The sequence below is a fragment of the Oncorhynchus mykiss genome, chromosome 10 (assembly GCF_013265735.2).
Source record: "Oncorhynchus mykiss isolate Arlee chromosome 10, USDA_OmykA_1.1, whole genome shotgun sequence".
NCBI classification, from domain to species: Eukaryota; Metazoa; Chordata; class Actinopteri; order Salmoniformes; family Salmonidae; genus Oncorhynchus; species Oncorhynchus mykiss.
This window is the reverse complement of record NC_048574.1, coordinates 48,201,115-48,213,707: the sequence shown is the minus strand read 5'-3', so window position 1 is coordinate 48,213,707 and position 12,593 is coordinate 48,201,115. Positions and strand designations below refer to the sequence as shown.

At 43.4% G+C, this 12,593-nt stretch overlaps 2 protein-coding genes across 2 annotated transcripts; one reads left to right on the top strand and one right to left on the bottom strand.

The window, feature by feature from the left end:
- Positions 1–633: 633 nt before the first annotated feature.
- Positions 634–6,802, top strand: LOC110534147 (pinopsin). Its single transcript, XM_021618852.2, has 4 exons — positions 634–1,210; positions 2,038–2,366; positions 5,528–5,761; positions 5,894–6,802. Exons 1-4 carry the CDS (start codon positions 835–837, stop codon positions 6,125–6,127), a joined length of 1,173 nt encoding a protein of 390 aa, XP_021474527.1. The 5' UTR covers positions 634–834; the 3' UTR covers positions 6,128–6,802.
- A 1,531-nt stretch (positions 6,803–8,333) lies between these two features.
- On the bottom strand, positions 8,334–12,323 carry LOC110534146 (zinc finger protein ZIC 3). Its single transcript, XM_021618851.2, has 3 exons — positions 10,942–12,323; positions 10,561–10,724; positions 8,334–9,862 (listed from the first exon to the last, which is right to left on the bottom strand). Exons 1-3 carry the CDS (start codon positions 11,900–11,902, stop codon positions 9,668–9,670), a joined length of 1,320 nt encoding a protein of 439 aa, XP_021474526.2. The 5' UTR covers positions 11,903–12,323; the 3' UTR covers positions 8,334–9,667.
- Between the last annotated feature and the right edge of the window lie 270 nt (positions 12,324–12,593).

Sequence of the window (12,593 nt, the reverse complement as noted above, 5' to 3'; positions counted from 1 at the left end):
TCTTTACGAAGGAGATGTGTCGCCCTGCATGAGGCAAATGGTGGTCACACCAGATACTGACTGTTTTTTTGATCCACGCCCCTACCTTTATTTGAAGGTATCTGTGACCAGCAGATGCACATCTGTATTCCCAGTCATGTGAAATCCATAGATTAGGACCTAATGAATGTATTTAAATTGACTGATTTCCTTATATGAACTGTAACTCAGTAACATCTTTGAAAGTGTTGCATGTTGTGTTTATATTGTGGTTCAGTGTATTTTAGAGTAATGCCCTGTTCTTTGCGTAGCATGGTATTCAATTAAAACGAAGACAGCTGCCAATGAGATAAATAAAGAGTTGGCGTTGAGCTTTTGTCGATAGATAGCCTCGTACTCTTTTGGAAGTGTATAGCTACAGATGTGTGATTTTAATTTGAGCCAGTTTGCTACAACAGTCAAATAAACCTAAAGCAACAAGAAATGTTTATTATGAGTATTATAATCAGGCCGAATGGATATTTGTTGTACTGGTTACATTTTTCGTTAGGGCAAAACAAGTCTGACATTTTAAATTGAATATTACAATATTTCGAAGCCTTTTTAAACCTGGAATATACCTATCATTTTGCATTTCCTTCTGTGCTGGAACATTCTCAGCAACAAAAGAGTGATCAAATTAAGAGCCTACATCTGTAGAGCTGCAAGCGAGAGCAGGAGAAACTGAAATCTGCAGGCGACTGATATTTATTGCCCATGTTTGCACTGACAAGGTGTGAGTGGGAGATCCAGAACAACTCTCCCCCGGCACCTTGAAATTACTCGTCCAGCGCCACCAACTCAGCAAGTGCTACCATGGTGGTTGAGAGCGGCAACTTAAATTTTAGCACCGATGACAGCTCCGGGACGAACCTCAGCCCGAAAGACAGTGTCCGCGACACTCTCACGTCCAGACAGTCCGACCTCGGCAGGACAGGGCACACAGTGGTAGCCGTGTTTCTCGGTGTCATTTTCCTGTTAGGATTCCTCAGCAATTTATTCGTCCTTCTCGTCTTTGCGCGGTTTCAGGTGCTGAGGACGCCCATCAATCTCATCCTGCTCAACATCAGTGTGAGCGACATGCTGGTGTGTATCTTCGGAACTCCCTTTAGTTTTGCCGCGAGCCTCTATGGCAGATGGCTCATTGGAGCCCACGGGTGCAAATGGTACGGTTTCGCCAACTCGCTTTTCGGTGAGTTGACTTGATGATCTATAAGCTTCCTATCCTATCCTATTCATACTGGTAACGTTTCAGAGAGACTGGAATCCGAGGGAGAAAAGTACGTCATCGCATGTTTCAACAGGTCCCCTCACGCCATGCTCTCTGCCCTGTGTGAGAGGTGCTACATGTAGTCTTGAATGTGATGGATGATGAATTAACATAACAGTAAATAAGCTACGAACAGTTTTGATCTTCGAGACACGCTACAGCCTAGTCTGAGTGGTAAAGATACTGTATTTTGAGTCAAATGTTCCCGAGTCAAACCAGTCTTTCTTGATACATGTTTGTATTATTTTGTTATGTAGGCCTAAATTTACTCTGTATTTTGTCCATAGCTCAACAATATACAAACTGTCACCTTGGTTAAGGCGTCTACTAACCATTAGAATCATACCTAGATCATATTTAGCTGACTGGATTTTTTGCCACAGCGGAAATGATCAACATTGTGCTCTTGTGCATGCTCTGCATGCCTTTCATACACCAAGTGTAGTAACCTGGGCTTGCTTAGGACTTAAAATGCTGACATCTGGAGACAAGAGTGTAATTTATATTACAGGTTTTAGAGTGCAAGGGTATGAGTTAAGGATTGCAATGTGAAAACATTTACTTCCTCTATGCTCAAGCATGTGAATGTGTGTGCCACATGCATTGCAATGGCCGATTGGTAATGTACTCCATGTAGACATTCTGGACAGTGTATTGCATAACCTTGGCGTTTGATGAAGTCCACAGCAAGAATGTATCATTATGCTCACCACAGCTACAACTCTACCTCCATCCATTTCTCTGTGCAGGCATCGTTTCTCTAGTATCCCTGGCAATCCTCTCCTACGAGCGCTACTCCACCATATTGTGTTACACAAAGGCTGACCCGTCTGACTACAAGAAGGCCTGGCTGGCTATCGCGGGCGCCTGGCTCTACTCCTTGGTGTGGACGGTGCCACCTTTCTTTGGCTGGAGCAGCTACGGTCCAGAGGGGCCAGGCACCACGTGCTCAGTGCAGTGGCACCAGCGCTCTTCTGGGAACATCTCCTATGTCACCTGCCTCTTCATCTTCTGCCTCCTGCTTCCCCTGCTGCTCATGATGTTCTGCTATGGGAAGATCCTCTTTGCCATCCGTGGGGTGAGTCAGTGTCGTTGGTTCACGCTGTACGGATTATATTGATCACGGTGAGAATTTGGATGATGGTGGTGGGCATGCTTGCGAAGATTTATTTTACCTTTATTTAACTAGGCAAGTCAGTTAAGAAGAAATTCTGATTTTCAATGACGGCCTAGGAACAGTGGGCTAACTGCCTGTTCAGGGGCAGAACGACAGCTCGGGGATTTGAACTTGCAACCTTTCGGTTACTAGTCCAACGCTACCCTAGGCTAGGCTAGGCTACCCTGCCGCCCCATGACAATGGACACAATGATAATCGTGTCAAGGTTGATTATGTCTCTTCGACTGCTTGTCCCGCACACAACGTCGTTGATGTGCTGAAGGAGTCTTCAAATAGCTTTGCCCTGAGTAAACATCTTCACCTCTCTCTGATGGCAGCATCTGTCTCTCAAAAAGCATATTTCATCTCCCTCTCCAGAGAGCCATCAATCTGCCACGGCCCTGTCCCAGACCGCTCCCCAAAGACTCCTCAGAGCGCTTCAGCTTGCTGCCTGACGTGTAAAAAACGGATTAAGATCGAGGCAGCGCAAATACATTTTTTTTAAACGGTCCTTGAATTGCAAGACTTACACTCTCTTTCCTATCATGTCTCTGATGTGTCACTGAAGGGAATTTTTGCACACCTCCTAATGTGTTTTGTTAATAAATAAATAAATAAATAAACTAGACTATGTAGCCTTTATGGCTGTGTGATCTTTATGGATGTGTGGTCTTTAGGGCTGTGTGATCTTTAGGGCGGTGTGATCTTTAGGAACGTGTGATCTTTATTGCTGCGTGATCTTTAGGGTGGTGTTATCTGTATGACTGTGATCTTTATGGCAGTGTGATCTTTAGGAGTGTGCGATCTTTAGGACGGTGTGATCTTTAGGACGGTGTGATCTTTAGGACGGTGTGATCTTTAGGACGGTGTGATCTTTAGGACGGTGTGATCTTTATGACGGTGTGGTCTTTATGGCTGTGTGATTTAGGGCTGTGATCTTTAGGACTGTGTGATCTTTAGGACTGTGTGATCTTTAGGACTGTGTGATCTTTCGGACTGTGTGATCTTCAGGACTGTGTGATCACAGCAGAATGAATAGATTCCACATGTTATGGTGAAATGTTAAAGACAGAGAAAATAATTGAAAAAGCAGGAAGTGGAAATGTCTCAATGTTTATATAGCAGACCTTATTTAAATATATTAGCAAGAAATCCTTGAACCACAGGTTCAGTCCACTGAAACAATTTATCATGTTGGGACAGCTGTGAAATTCTAGTGGCCAACATCATTAAGGCTCATTTCTGCCAGCTTGCAGTCCTCACTCTGAAAGCGAGGCAGGCTTACTAGTCCACCTTTCCACTAGTGCAATAGTGAGACATTTGGGACATAAACAAATGAAAACATAAAGGATGCTTGACTCTCACACATTTTTTTTGTGAAAGAATATATAGAAGATGAGTAACAGCGGTTGTGGCAATGGCACCGTCTGTCTTTCCTCCAGGGGGGGGGGGAAATATGCTTAGAGGGGTCAGGTTTACAACAGGCTGTCAGCCTTAACTCAAATGTGGCTTATCCACAACACAGTGCCCTTTGAGGTGGTGTTCTTCGCCTTGTGGCGGAAGGTTGGAACGGGAGACGGGGAGAGCTGAGTTTGATTGAGATAGCTGCTGATGCCACCTGTCTGAAAGTCGTCCGTCTTGGTGGCCAGAGCTCGTATAGGTCTCATGAATGAATCATCCCGGGGATTATTTTTAATCCAGATTGAAGGTGTCTATCATTGGTCACTAATGACGACAACCTGTGGTACCGCTGGCTTCCTTGTTTTTATACCCATGTCACACAGAGGGACCAAGGACAAGACAACATCAGAAGTGTTTTGTAGAAGACTGACTGCCGTAGAGGACATTCTGAAACCAAACGCTCTGAGGAGTACCTACCCATATTGCCTGTCCTATATCCTAACATAAACGTATAAGTCTTTGTTCACTCTCCTTTCATTCAGATCGATATTCCCTCTGGCCATTTAGGAACACGTTTTCTTGGCGTTGGGCCACAAATGCATGCCGCATGCCGGTATGATTTTGAGCACCAGTTTTGCTACGCTTATACAATGTAGACCTACTGTGGTTTTATGCATTAGGCAGTCTTCAGTACAGCTTGACTTTCTCAGCAAATCCATAGGACTCAATAATGACTGCGCTGTAGGTGGCTGACAAGTTGGAATGACAGCAGAAATTGACACAAGGTTGTTGATTTACCCCCCCCCCCCATTGTGTTTGAGTTCCTTTGTCAGGTGTCAAGGCTTGTTCCACTCCAGTGTGCCGTATATTAGTTGTGGTTCGATTATTAAGATGAGAGATTACTTTTCATTCATGTAAACAAGTTGAGATATCTTTTAGCCAGATTTCTCTGTCTCAGACACGTTTTCTTATTTGATGAAAAATGCGACAACATTTGGTTACTAGGTAGTCTACATCTGCGTTGCTAAATTGTAATTGACGGGGGGTAATATTATTCCACATCCATCAACAAGAAGTTATCTCCACCCCACTATTCTCATCATTACCTATAGTTTACCCTACAGGGAGAACTATCTGTTAAATGCAGCATATTAAATGATTAATGGATTTCATGGGAATACTTGTGCAGGAAAACATTGGAGGTCATGACATCATCGTTTCTTAAGTGGGCAAACAGAATATGTATAGACTTCAAGGAGTAAATCAATGATCGTATAGTTTTACTGCACAACGGGGACTGATGCGCATCTCAGAATCAGTGTTGTTTTCTAGCATTTAACCATTAGATTTTCAGGACTCGAGACTATTCAATGGAGATTTGGCCACCACCCTTTAGCCATTATTAACCATGACCTCTAGCTTCTATGCTTGTTTTTTTTTTTAGGTTAGAGCTCACACCCTATGACTGCCTGTGTAATGGTTATATGATTTCCCTGCGTAAACATGAAATAAGCGTGTTTTATGCGTTCATTCCCTGGCATACTGAAATCACGAGGTAGCCTTCACACTGCTGTCACTGTGACCTAAACCTGACCACTGAGAATGTTAATGACCCGATGGTAGTGAGGCTTTGGTACAGGGTTTTGTAAGTAACTTGAAAAAAAATGTGTTCTCTCCTCAGGTAGCCAAAATCAACCAGTCGTCTGCACAGCGGCGGGAGACCCATGTGTTGGTGATGGTTGTCTCCATGGTGTCCTGCTACCTGCTGTGCTGGATGCCCTACGGGGTGGTGGCTCTGCTGGCCACCTTCGGCCAGGTTGGCCTGGTCAGCCCCACCACAAGCATTGTCCCCTCCATCCTTGCCAAAAGTAGCACCTTTCTCAACCCTGTCATATATGGGCTTTTAAATAACCAGGTAACGGCTTATCAACGGGACACTGGCCATTTTTCTACTTCTTAGCGATCTGATATGGAAGTGGGGAAAAACCTTTAACGTCAGTACTCCGTTATTACACAGTGGACGCATTGATGATGTCATGTGTGCCAGTTCTACAGGTGCTTCCTGGCCTTCATGAGCTGTGGGTCAGAGGCAGCAGGCAGCCACACACTCCACACCCTGCCGAGCAGCCGAGTGGTTGGCCCTAATGGCAACTCTCCAGCCCCAGAGGAGCCTGGTACACGCGAGCCTCTGGACGGCAGTGGGACCTCCTCGAAGACTCAGACACGTGGCCAGCAGAGAGAGAAACGTGACCTGGTCCTGGTTGTGCACTACACCCCTTGAGGAACAGAGGTATTTTGGGCCGTGGAGAAAAAGCCCACTCCCCTGCTCATAAGAGCCTAAACACATGGTGCCCCACACTGCAACATATGATATGATAGAGGAAGTTATCTATTCGGCTGCAAACTGGAGATACATTAAGTATCTCTCTTTTCGTTAGATGGTGTAATTTGTCACCTGGATGTGTAAATGCTCTGTCATTTATATCGCAGCAACCTTTTCCTTCACCCTGCGGTTGAGTGTGTGCTGTTCGGCCACAAGGTGGCAGTCTGCAGTAACATTGACCTTTGCTGGAGTCTGTAGAGATAAAAAACATTAATCCGTCTTAGTAAGATCTCCTGTATATAGTCTTTGTACCAAGTGGTCGGTGAGTTGATGTGGCTGCAGAACTTGATGGCAGTGTTTCCGATGTAGATTATGAGATGGCAAGCCATTGTTCATCACGGGTTCTCTCTCTCACATGTAACTAGAACCCGGATGCCTTGTTGTGTACGCATGTTCAAACACAGTAACATTCAACGCTCCCACTATTCATGTTGAGAATCACCATTCTTTTACAAGATGGTTGTCACATTATAAGGGGCTCCTAACCTTTTCTTCATCTATGAACATTGTTACACTTTGACATTGAGTTATCATTGATGTGGTGACCTGTTTAATAAAGATGTTTTACAAAGATCATGTGTAAAGGAAGATTCAGTGTTATTTGGACCGTCACACTGCTGAAAGGCTGCCCGCTGCATCTCCTTTTCACCACTAGATGGCACTATGAGTCCCAATGGGCTTTTATCACTTCAATGAACCACACCTCAAAATGGAATGCCACGAGCAGAGTCATTGATTGGGCCAGTGCTCTGAGCCCAGCAGGTGGTCAGGGGTAGATGTGTACCTTACTAGCCTGGAGGCTTGGTCTGGCAATGAGAGGAGAGACAGTTGAAAAGTAATGAAGGGAAGTAGACACAAATGCATGCACGCACACACAGAGACGGGGAAAAATACTTTGGAATCAGAAAAGCGGAGCGACATTTTGGAATGAATGATGAGGACCTATAATGTTTTACAAACAGTGAATTTTTCTCTTTCTCATCGGTCTTCAGATAACCAACTAATAGTTGACTATAAACGGTTTTGTGAATGCTAGCTCTCTTTAACTTCCCTTCCCTCCTCGTCCGCCTCAACTGTAGATGGAATTTCATATTTATTCATCAGTTTCTCCTCTCCCAAGTTTTCCAAAGAGGTGGAAGATTCATTTTTGTTCAGTTGAGTGAGTATGAGAGATGAGCCAGTAGGAGGTCTTAGTCTGTGACTGGTTAGGCCCCTCACCTCCTCCTACCCCCCCTGGCTGTTTCCATGGTTGCAGGGTCAGGGGCCCCCCTCCTGCTGGGCCCTGATCCAAGACAGGCCAGCACCTCAGCAGGGGCGCAATTACTGCAGGCTCGAGTCTGTCACCACAACCTTCACCACCACCACCACCATGGCTGACTGCTCCTCTCCTATGACAGGAGTCTCCTCAGAACAGTGTCGTGGAGGGCAATGAGGATGATTATGGTGAAGAGGAAGCAAGAGAACAGGGAAGATGAAGATATGGGGGAATTTTGGAAATCCCCCCCAAAAATTGAAATCAAATATGTGGCAAGCATGACTACTCAATCGCTTGTGAAATTGGAAATTGCGGTGATGTTACTGAGTACACATTTTATACTTGTGAGGTTGTCCCGCAGAACCGAAAGGAAGTCTGTTGACATTGGCACAGCCAGGCTATTCTTTAGAAATCAACACGACTAGACCCCCTCAACGATGACACAGACACTTGCGTGACAAAGGGCCGTTGGAAAATGCTTATATGGCTTGATCCTCTTAGAACGTAGTACGAGCTAAGCCAGCAGATCTAGACGAATAGAGCTGAAGGGTAGGTTGAGGAGGTGAGTAACTGTTGTGTGCCCGTTCAAGGCCAACACGAAAATAAACACTTGGAATAGATAATACATGAAAGGTGCAGTGCATTGATTTAAATATGGGTTCTCTCTGCTCCCGTGCTCATCGTCAAAATTGCATTCATTCTAATAATCTGATAAAGGATATCTGGGTATTTCAACACAATTTCTTAATTTTCTAAGCAGACGATATCTAATAGGCTATACTGAGAGCAGATTAGTGTACGAATCTACACAATGTACAGCATCGTGATAAATAAACAGGGAAGGCAAAATTAAAGTAGTACCAATTTATTGGCCATTTTGGGATACACTGCACCGATGGAATCCTTTCCAACAAATCAACGAGCCATAAAATAAAGGCCACCATTTTTTGTTTGTTTTTAAAGGTCAGATTTATGTAATTTATTATTATATTCTTCCTGATATTTATGAAACTTTTTCCTTGTTCTATGGTAGTTTACATTTAGCTTTCATTTAATTTTTGAATTCCAGCGGGGAAAACAACAGATGCCTACTTGAGTCTAAATCTGATGCTAGTTTTGACGAACTGAACAACATACTAGTCCTGTACCAGATGTATTTAAATTGCTTGTTTAAAACCTTTCCCTTGACGTTCAACTGAATACTTTCAGATTATTTTGTGTCTTGTGGGCAGTAATGGGTTGTTAACTTTAGCATAGTCCTCAAACACTGGATGTGGGAGTCATTTAGCAAAAGGTAGGTTACGACTCCAGAATCTAAAAAAATAAACGCCTAAACATCTATACAAATGGATCTTATCTTACCTAAGTTATTAGACTCAACATCGTATAAAATGCCCATAAACATATTTCTTACTAAAGTTGACCCAAGTTGCATGCCTCTTAGAAATATAATTTGTATTTGATTTATTTATATCCATAAATGTATACACCAACATTATAATACGTTCCAACAAAAATACAATGAAATAAATGATATTATAAACGGTATATTTTAAGATAGAGAAATAAAGCCATTCATTTTTATGCTGTTCTTTTCTAAAGGCGACATGGAATGTCGACCACAGTAGACCTATCGTTTTCTGTCTGAAAACGGATTCTGACAAAATAGCTCAAATAGGCTAGCGCTAGCCTATCAACAATGCAAATAGGCCTATACTGTTCTTCAACTCTATTTATTAATATATTTCCTCGGTCATCTGCTTTCCTTCTTTCTTTTTATACATTTGGTTTCTATAGGCCTATTTGACTTTTGCTTATTAATTTTGTATATTTTTCTTTCATGTATTCATTTATTTGTTTATTTATCAGTAGCCTATAGGCTTATACAGAGAGGCCTGTCTATTAATTTAAAGGCTTTGCGTGGCTCACATTTTCCTCTGTTATACAGTCAATGTGTAGGCCAAGGATAAGACTTTTCCTTGGCCTTTTCCTTGAAAATAGAAATTACTCCAAAATTACAACATTTCATGATGGCGCCTTTAAAGCGTAACACCAAGGCAATGCATAGGCCTATACCCTGTGTTTTCTATAACTTTGTTGAAAACTTGGCAAACGTAGTCCGATAGGCCTGTGTTCCTAATTCTATTGACGTTTTAGTGTTTACACTTGGACAGTTAACCCTTTCAAACGTACCATTCAACCAAATCGGTTGAGAGATCCTCTTTAAATATTGACTTATGACGCTTGACCAGCAGCATGGATGTTTCTGTCGAGTCTTTGATGGTTGAGGATGTAGGTCTACACGGAGCTGGTGGCGTGGACGACTCATATCCAGACGTTCCCGTTGGGGAGTTCTCGGAGGTTTGAGATTTGTGAACCTACGAAGTGAGAACATGTATTGTACATTTGATCATGTAAAACTGTATTTTTTTTTATTGATCCAATTGAGAAACAAAAAATGCCTATGTGGTCCTTCCGTTGTTTTTGTAATATTTTGTGTGTGTTTAAAAAAACATTGAAATAACAATGAAGAAACGTGATTTCTAGGTCATATAGTCCTACAGGTAACTGCCAAAATAATGGAAACACTTGAGTGACTGAGGGATAAAACGTCTATTGAAAGCAGTTTAGTTAATTAAGCAATTAACGTCCCATCATGCTTAAGATAAAGTATAAAAATGCTGGGCAGGCCATTACTTTAGATAGCCCTCATAGGATGGCAATGCTCCCATCCATAAGGCAGGAGCGGTCACAATGGTTTAATGAGCATGAAAACGATGTAAACCATATGCCACGGCTGTCTCAGTCGCCAGATCTTAACCCAATTGAACACTTATGGGAGATTCTGGAGCGGTGCCTGAGACAGCGTTTTCCACCACCATCAACTAAACACTAAATTATGAAATTTATCGTGGAAGAATGGTGTCGCAACCCCGAGACACTCTATGCCAAGGTTAATTGAAACTATTCTGTCTCTTGATGGCCTAACGCCCTTTTGACACTTTATGTTGGTGTTTCCTTTATTTTGGCAGTTACCTGTACGTTTGCATTCATTCTCCAGAAAAAAATGGCTTACCTTCGAGTGTTTCCTCAGAGAGCTGGGATGAGTGTAGGCCTTGTCGCACAGCTTGCAGATGTATGGCTTGTCTGAGGTATGAACGTGCATGTGTTTTTTTCTGTCGCTGCTATTTGCGAACCGCCTGTCGCAGCCTTCGAATTCGCATTTGAAGGGCTTCTCACCTGCCAAAGAAAATGTGTAGCCTATTTTTAACACAGACGTGGAGTTCAGAAATTGTAATGCGTTGTAGGTCAAAATTGCAGTTGGATAGGCCTATTGACTGGTAATTGGCCCAAGTTGGACCCATAGCATTGTAACTTCCACCAAGTTCAAATGAAACATTAAATATTGTGTGTTATAAGCCGGTTGGTTTTATAGCATGTATGGCTGGCTCATTACCCGTATGAATCCTTTTATGTATTTTCAAATTTTCCGACCTGGCAAACATTTTCCCACAGCCATGAAAGGGGCAATTGAATGGCTTTTCTCCAGTGTGTACACGAATGTGGTTGACTAATTTATACTTCGCTTTAAAAGATTTGCCTTCTCTCGGACAATCCTCCCAAAAGCAAGTATGCAGACTCTGGTCTGGACCGCGGACGTGATCCATGGAGACGTGCGTAACCAGCTCGGACATACAGCAAAACATCTTGCCGCAGGTTTTTTGGAGTTGATTCGTCTGATTCGCATCTATCCATTTACAAGTGACATCCTGCTTAGAGTGCTGTCGCATGTATCGAAAGAAAGCACCGTGACCAGTCTGTGTTGTCACTCTCATGCCCATGTCCACATTGTGATCAAAGTGGAGCTGGGTATCACTGAAATGCGGGTGCGGGCTCGAGACAGGTTGATGCGGATCTGCTCCCACGAATATGTCTCCCCGTGTACCCAAATGCGCCCTGCTATTCGCCATGTATCCATTTGGGAATGCGCTCTGTTCACCTATAGATGAAAAGAGAGTGTGCGCTCGGTTTTCAGAGATCCTTGGGGGAATTCGCACACTTCCTGTTGCGGTGCGGCTTAAAAATCCGTGTCGAGTATCTCTTGCTGCGGAATCGGCAATGTCTGGAGTGCGATAGGTAAACGTAATATTCCTGGAATCGATAGCTCTGTATCCATGTGAACCGATGTGCCCTCCGCAGTGGCTTCCTAGCGCAGCTGCGTATCCGGAGACTTGGGGAATTAACTGGGACTTCTGTGCGGGGGCAATGAAATTGAAGGCTGCGAAGTGAGAGGTCTCTCCATACGGGCTGATCCCTAACCGAACGTCGTTGTCCCCCGGTTCATGTTGTCTTGGTATTCCAACGCCCCCGACAACAAGCGCGGAGAATTGCGCACCATCGTCAACTAGCTTGGTCATTGAAGCACAGAAGATGGAAAAGAAATAAAGCAATACGGAAACCTTTTACAGCTTCATAACAGCCAAATGGTCTCCAACATGGCCATACTGCGCGAAAATCGTATGTATGCTTCCAATCTGTTAAATGTTGGCTAACCCACAACATTCATTGAAACCAAGCTTTTCAGAGGGTACAAAGTGAGAGGGGGTCAAACTCCTAACACTTTCGATTACGTAGGCTATAGTAGCCTAAATGTATTTGGTCGATTCAAGTCAATCACTCTACCAAAATACGACAACGGCAGCACCCATACAGTAACCAATGACATCCAAGATAACCTCTTGGCACGTGATTTTTCGCACAGTGAATTCATTGACAAGCTATTTCTTCAATGCAAATTGGTAGCCTGCATGTCCCATAAGCGTCTGTAGTGACACCAAACCCTGCCAGCTCTCCTATTTCTTCTCTATCAAAAAGTGTACCTTTATTCCCATGTCTTCCATGACTCTGCTTTGCGTCATTGCTATACGCTTGACCCTAATTACCACCACTACCTGCAATGATGCTGCTGCTGCTTTAGATCGGCAATGTTTGGAATTTCAGTATTGGGTAATTCAACCAAACCCGCACTGAGGTATTTACACCGTAACCTCGCACGTGTTACCGGACAGATCTTTAAGCCCATGCCCACGAAAATGCCTCCAAATAAAT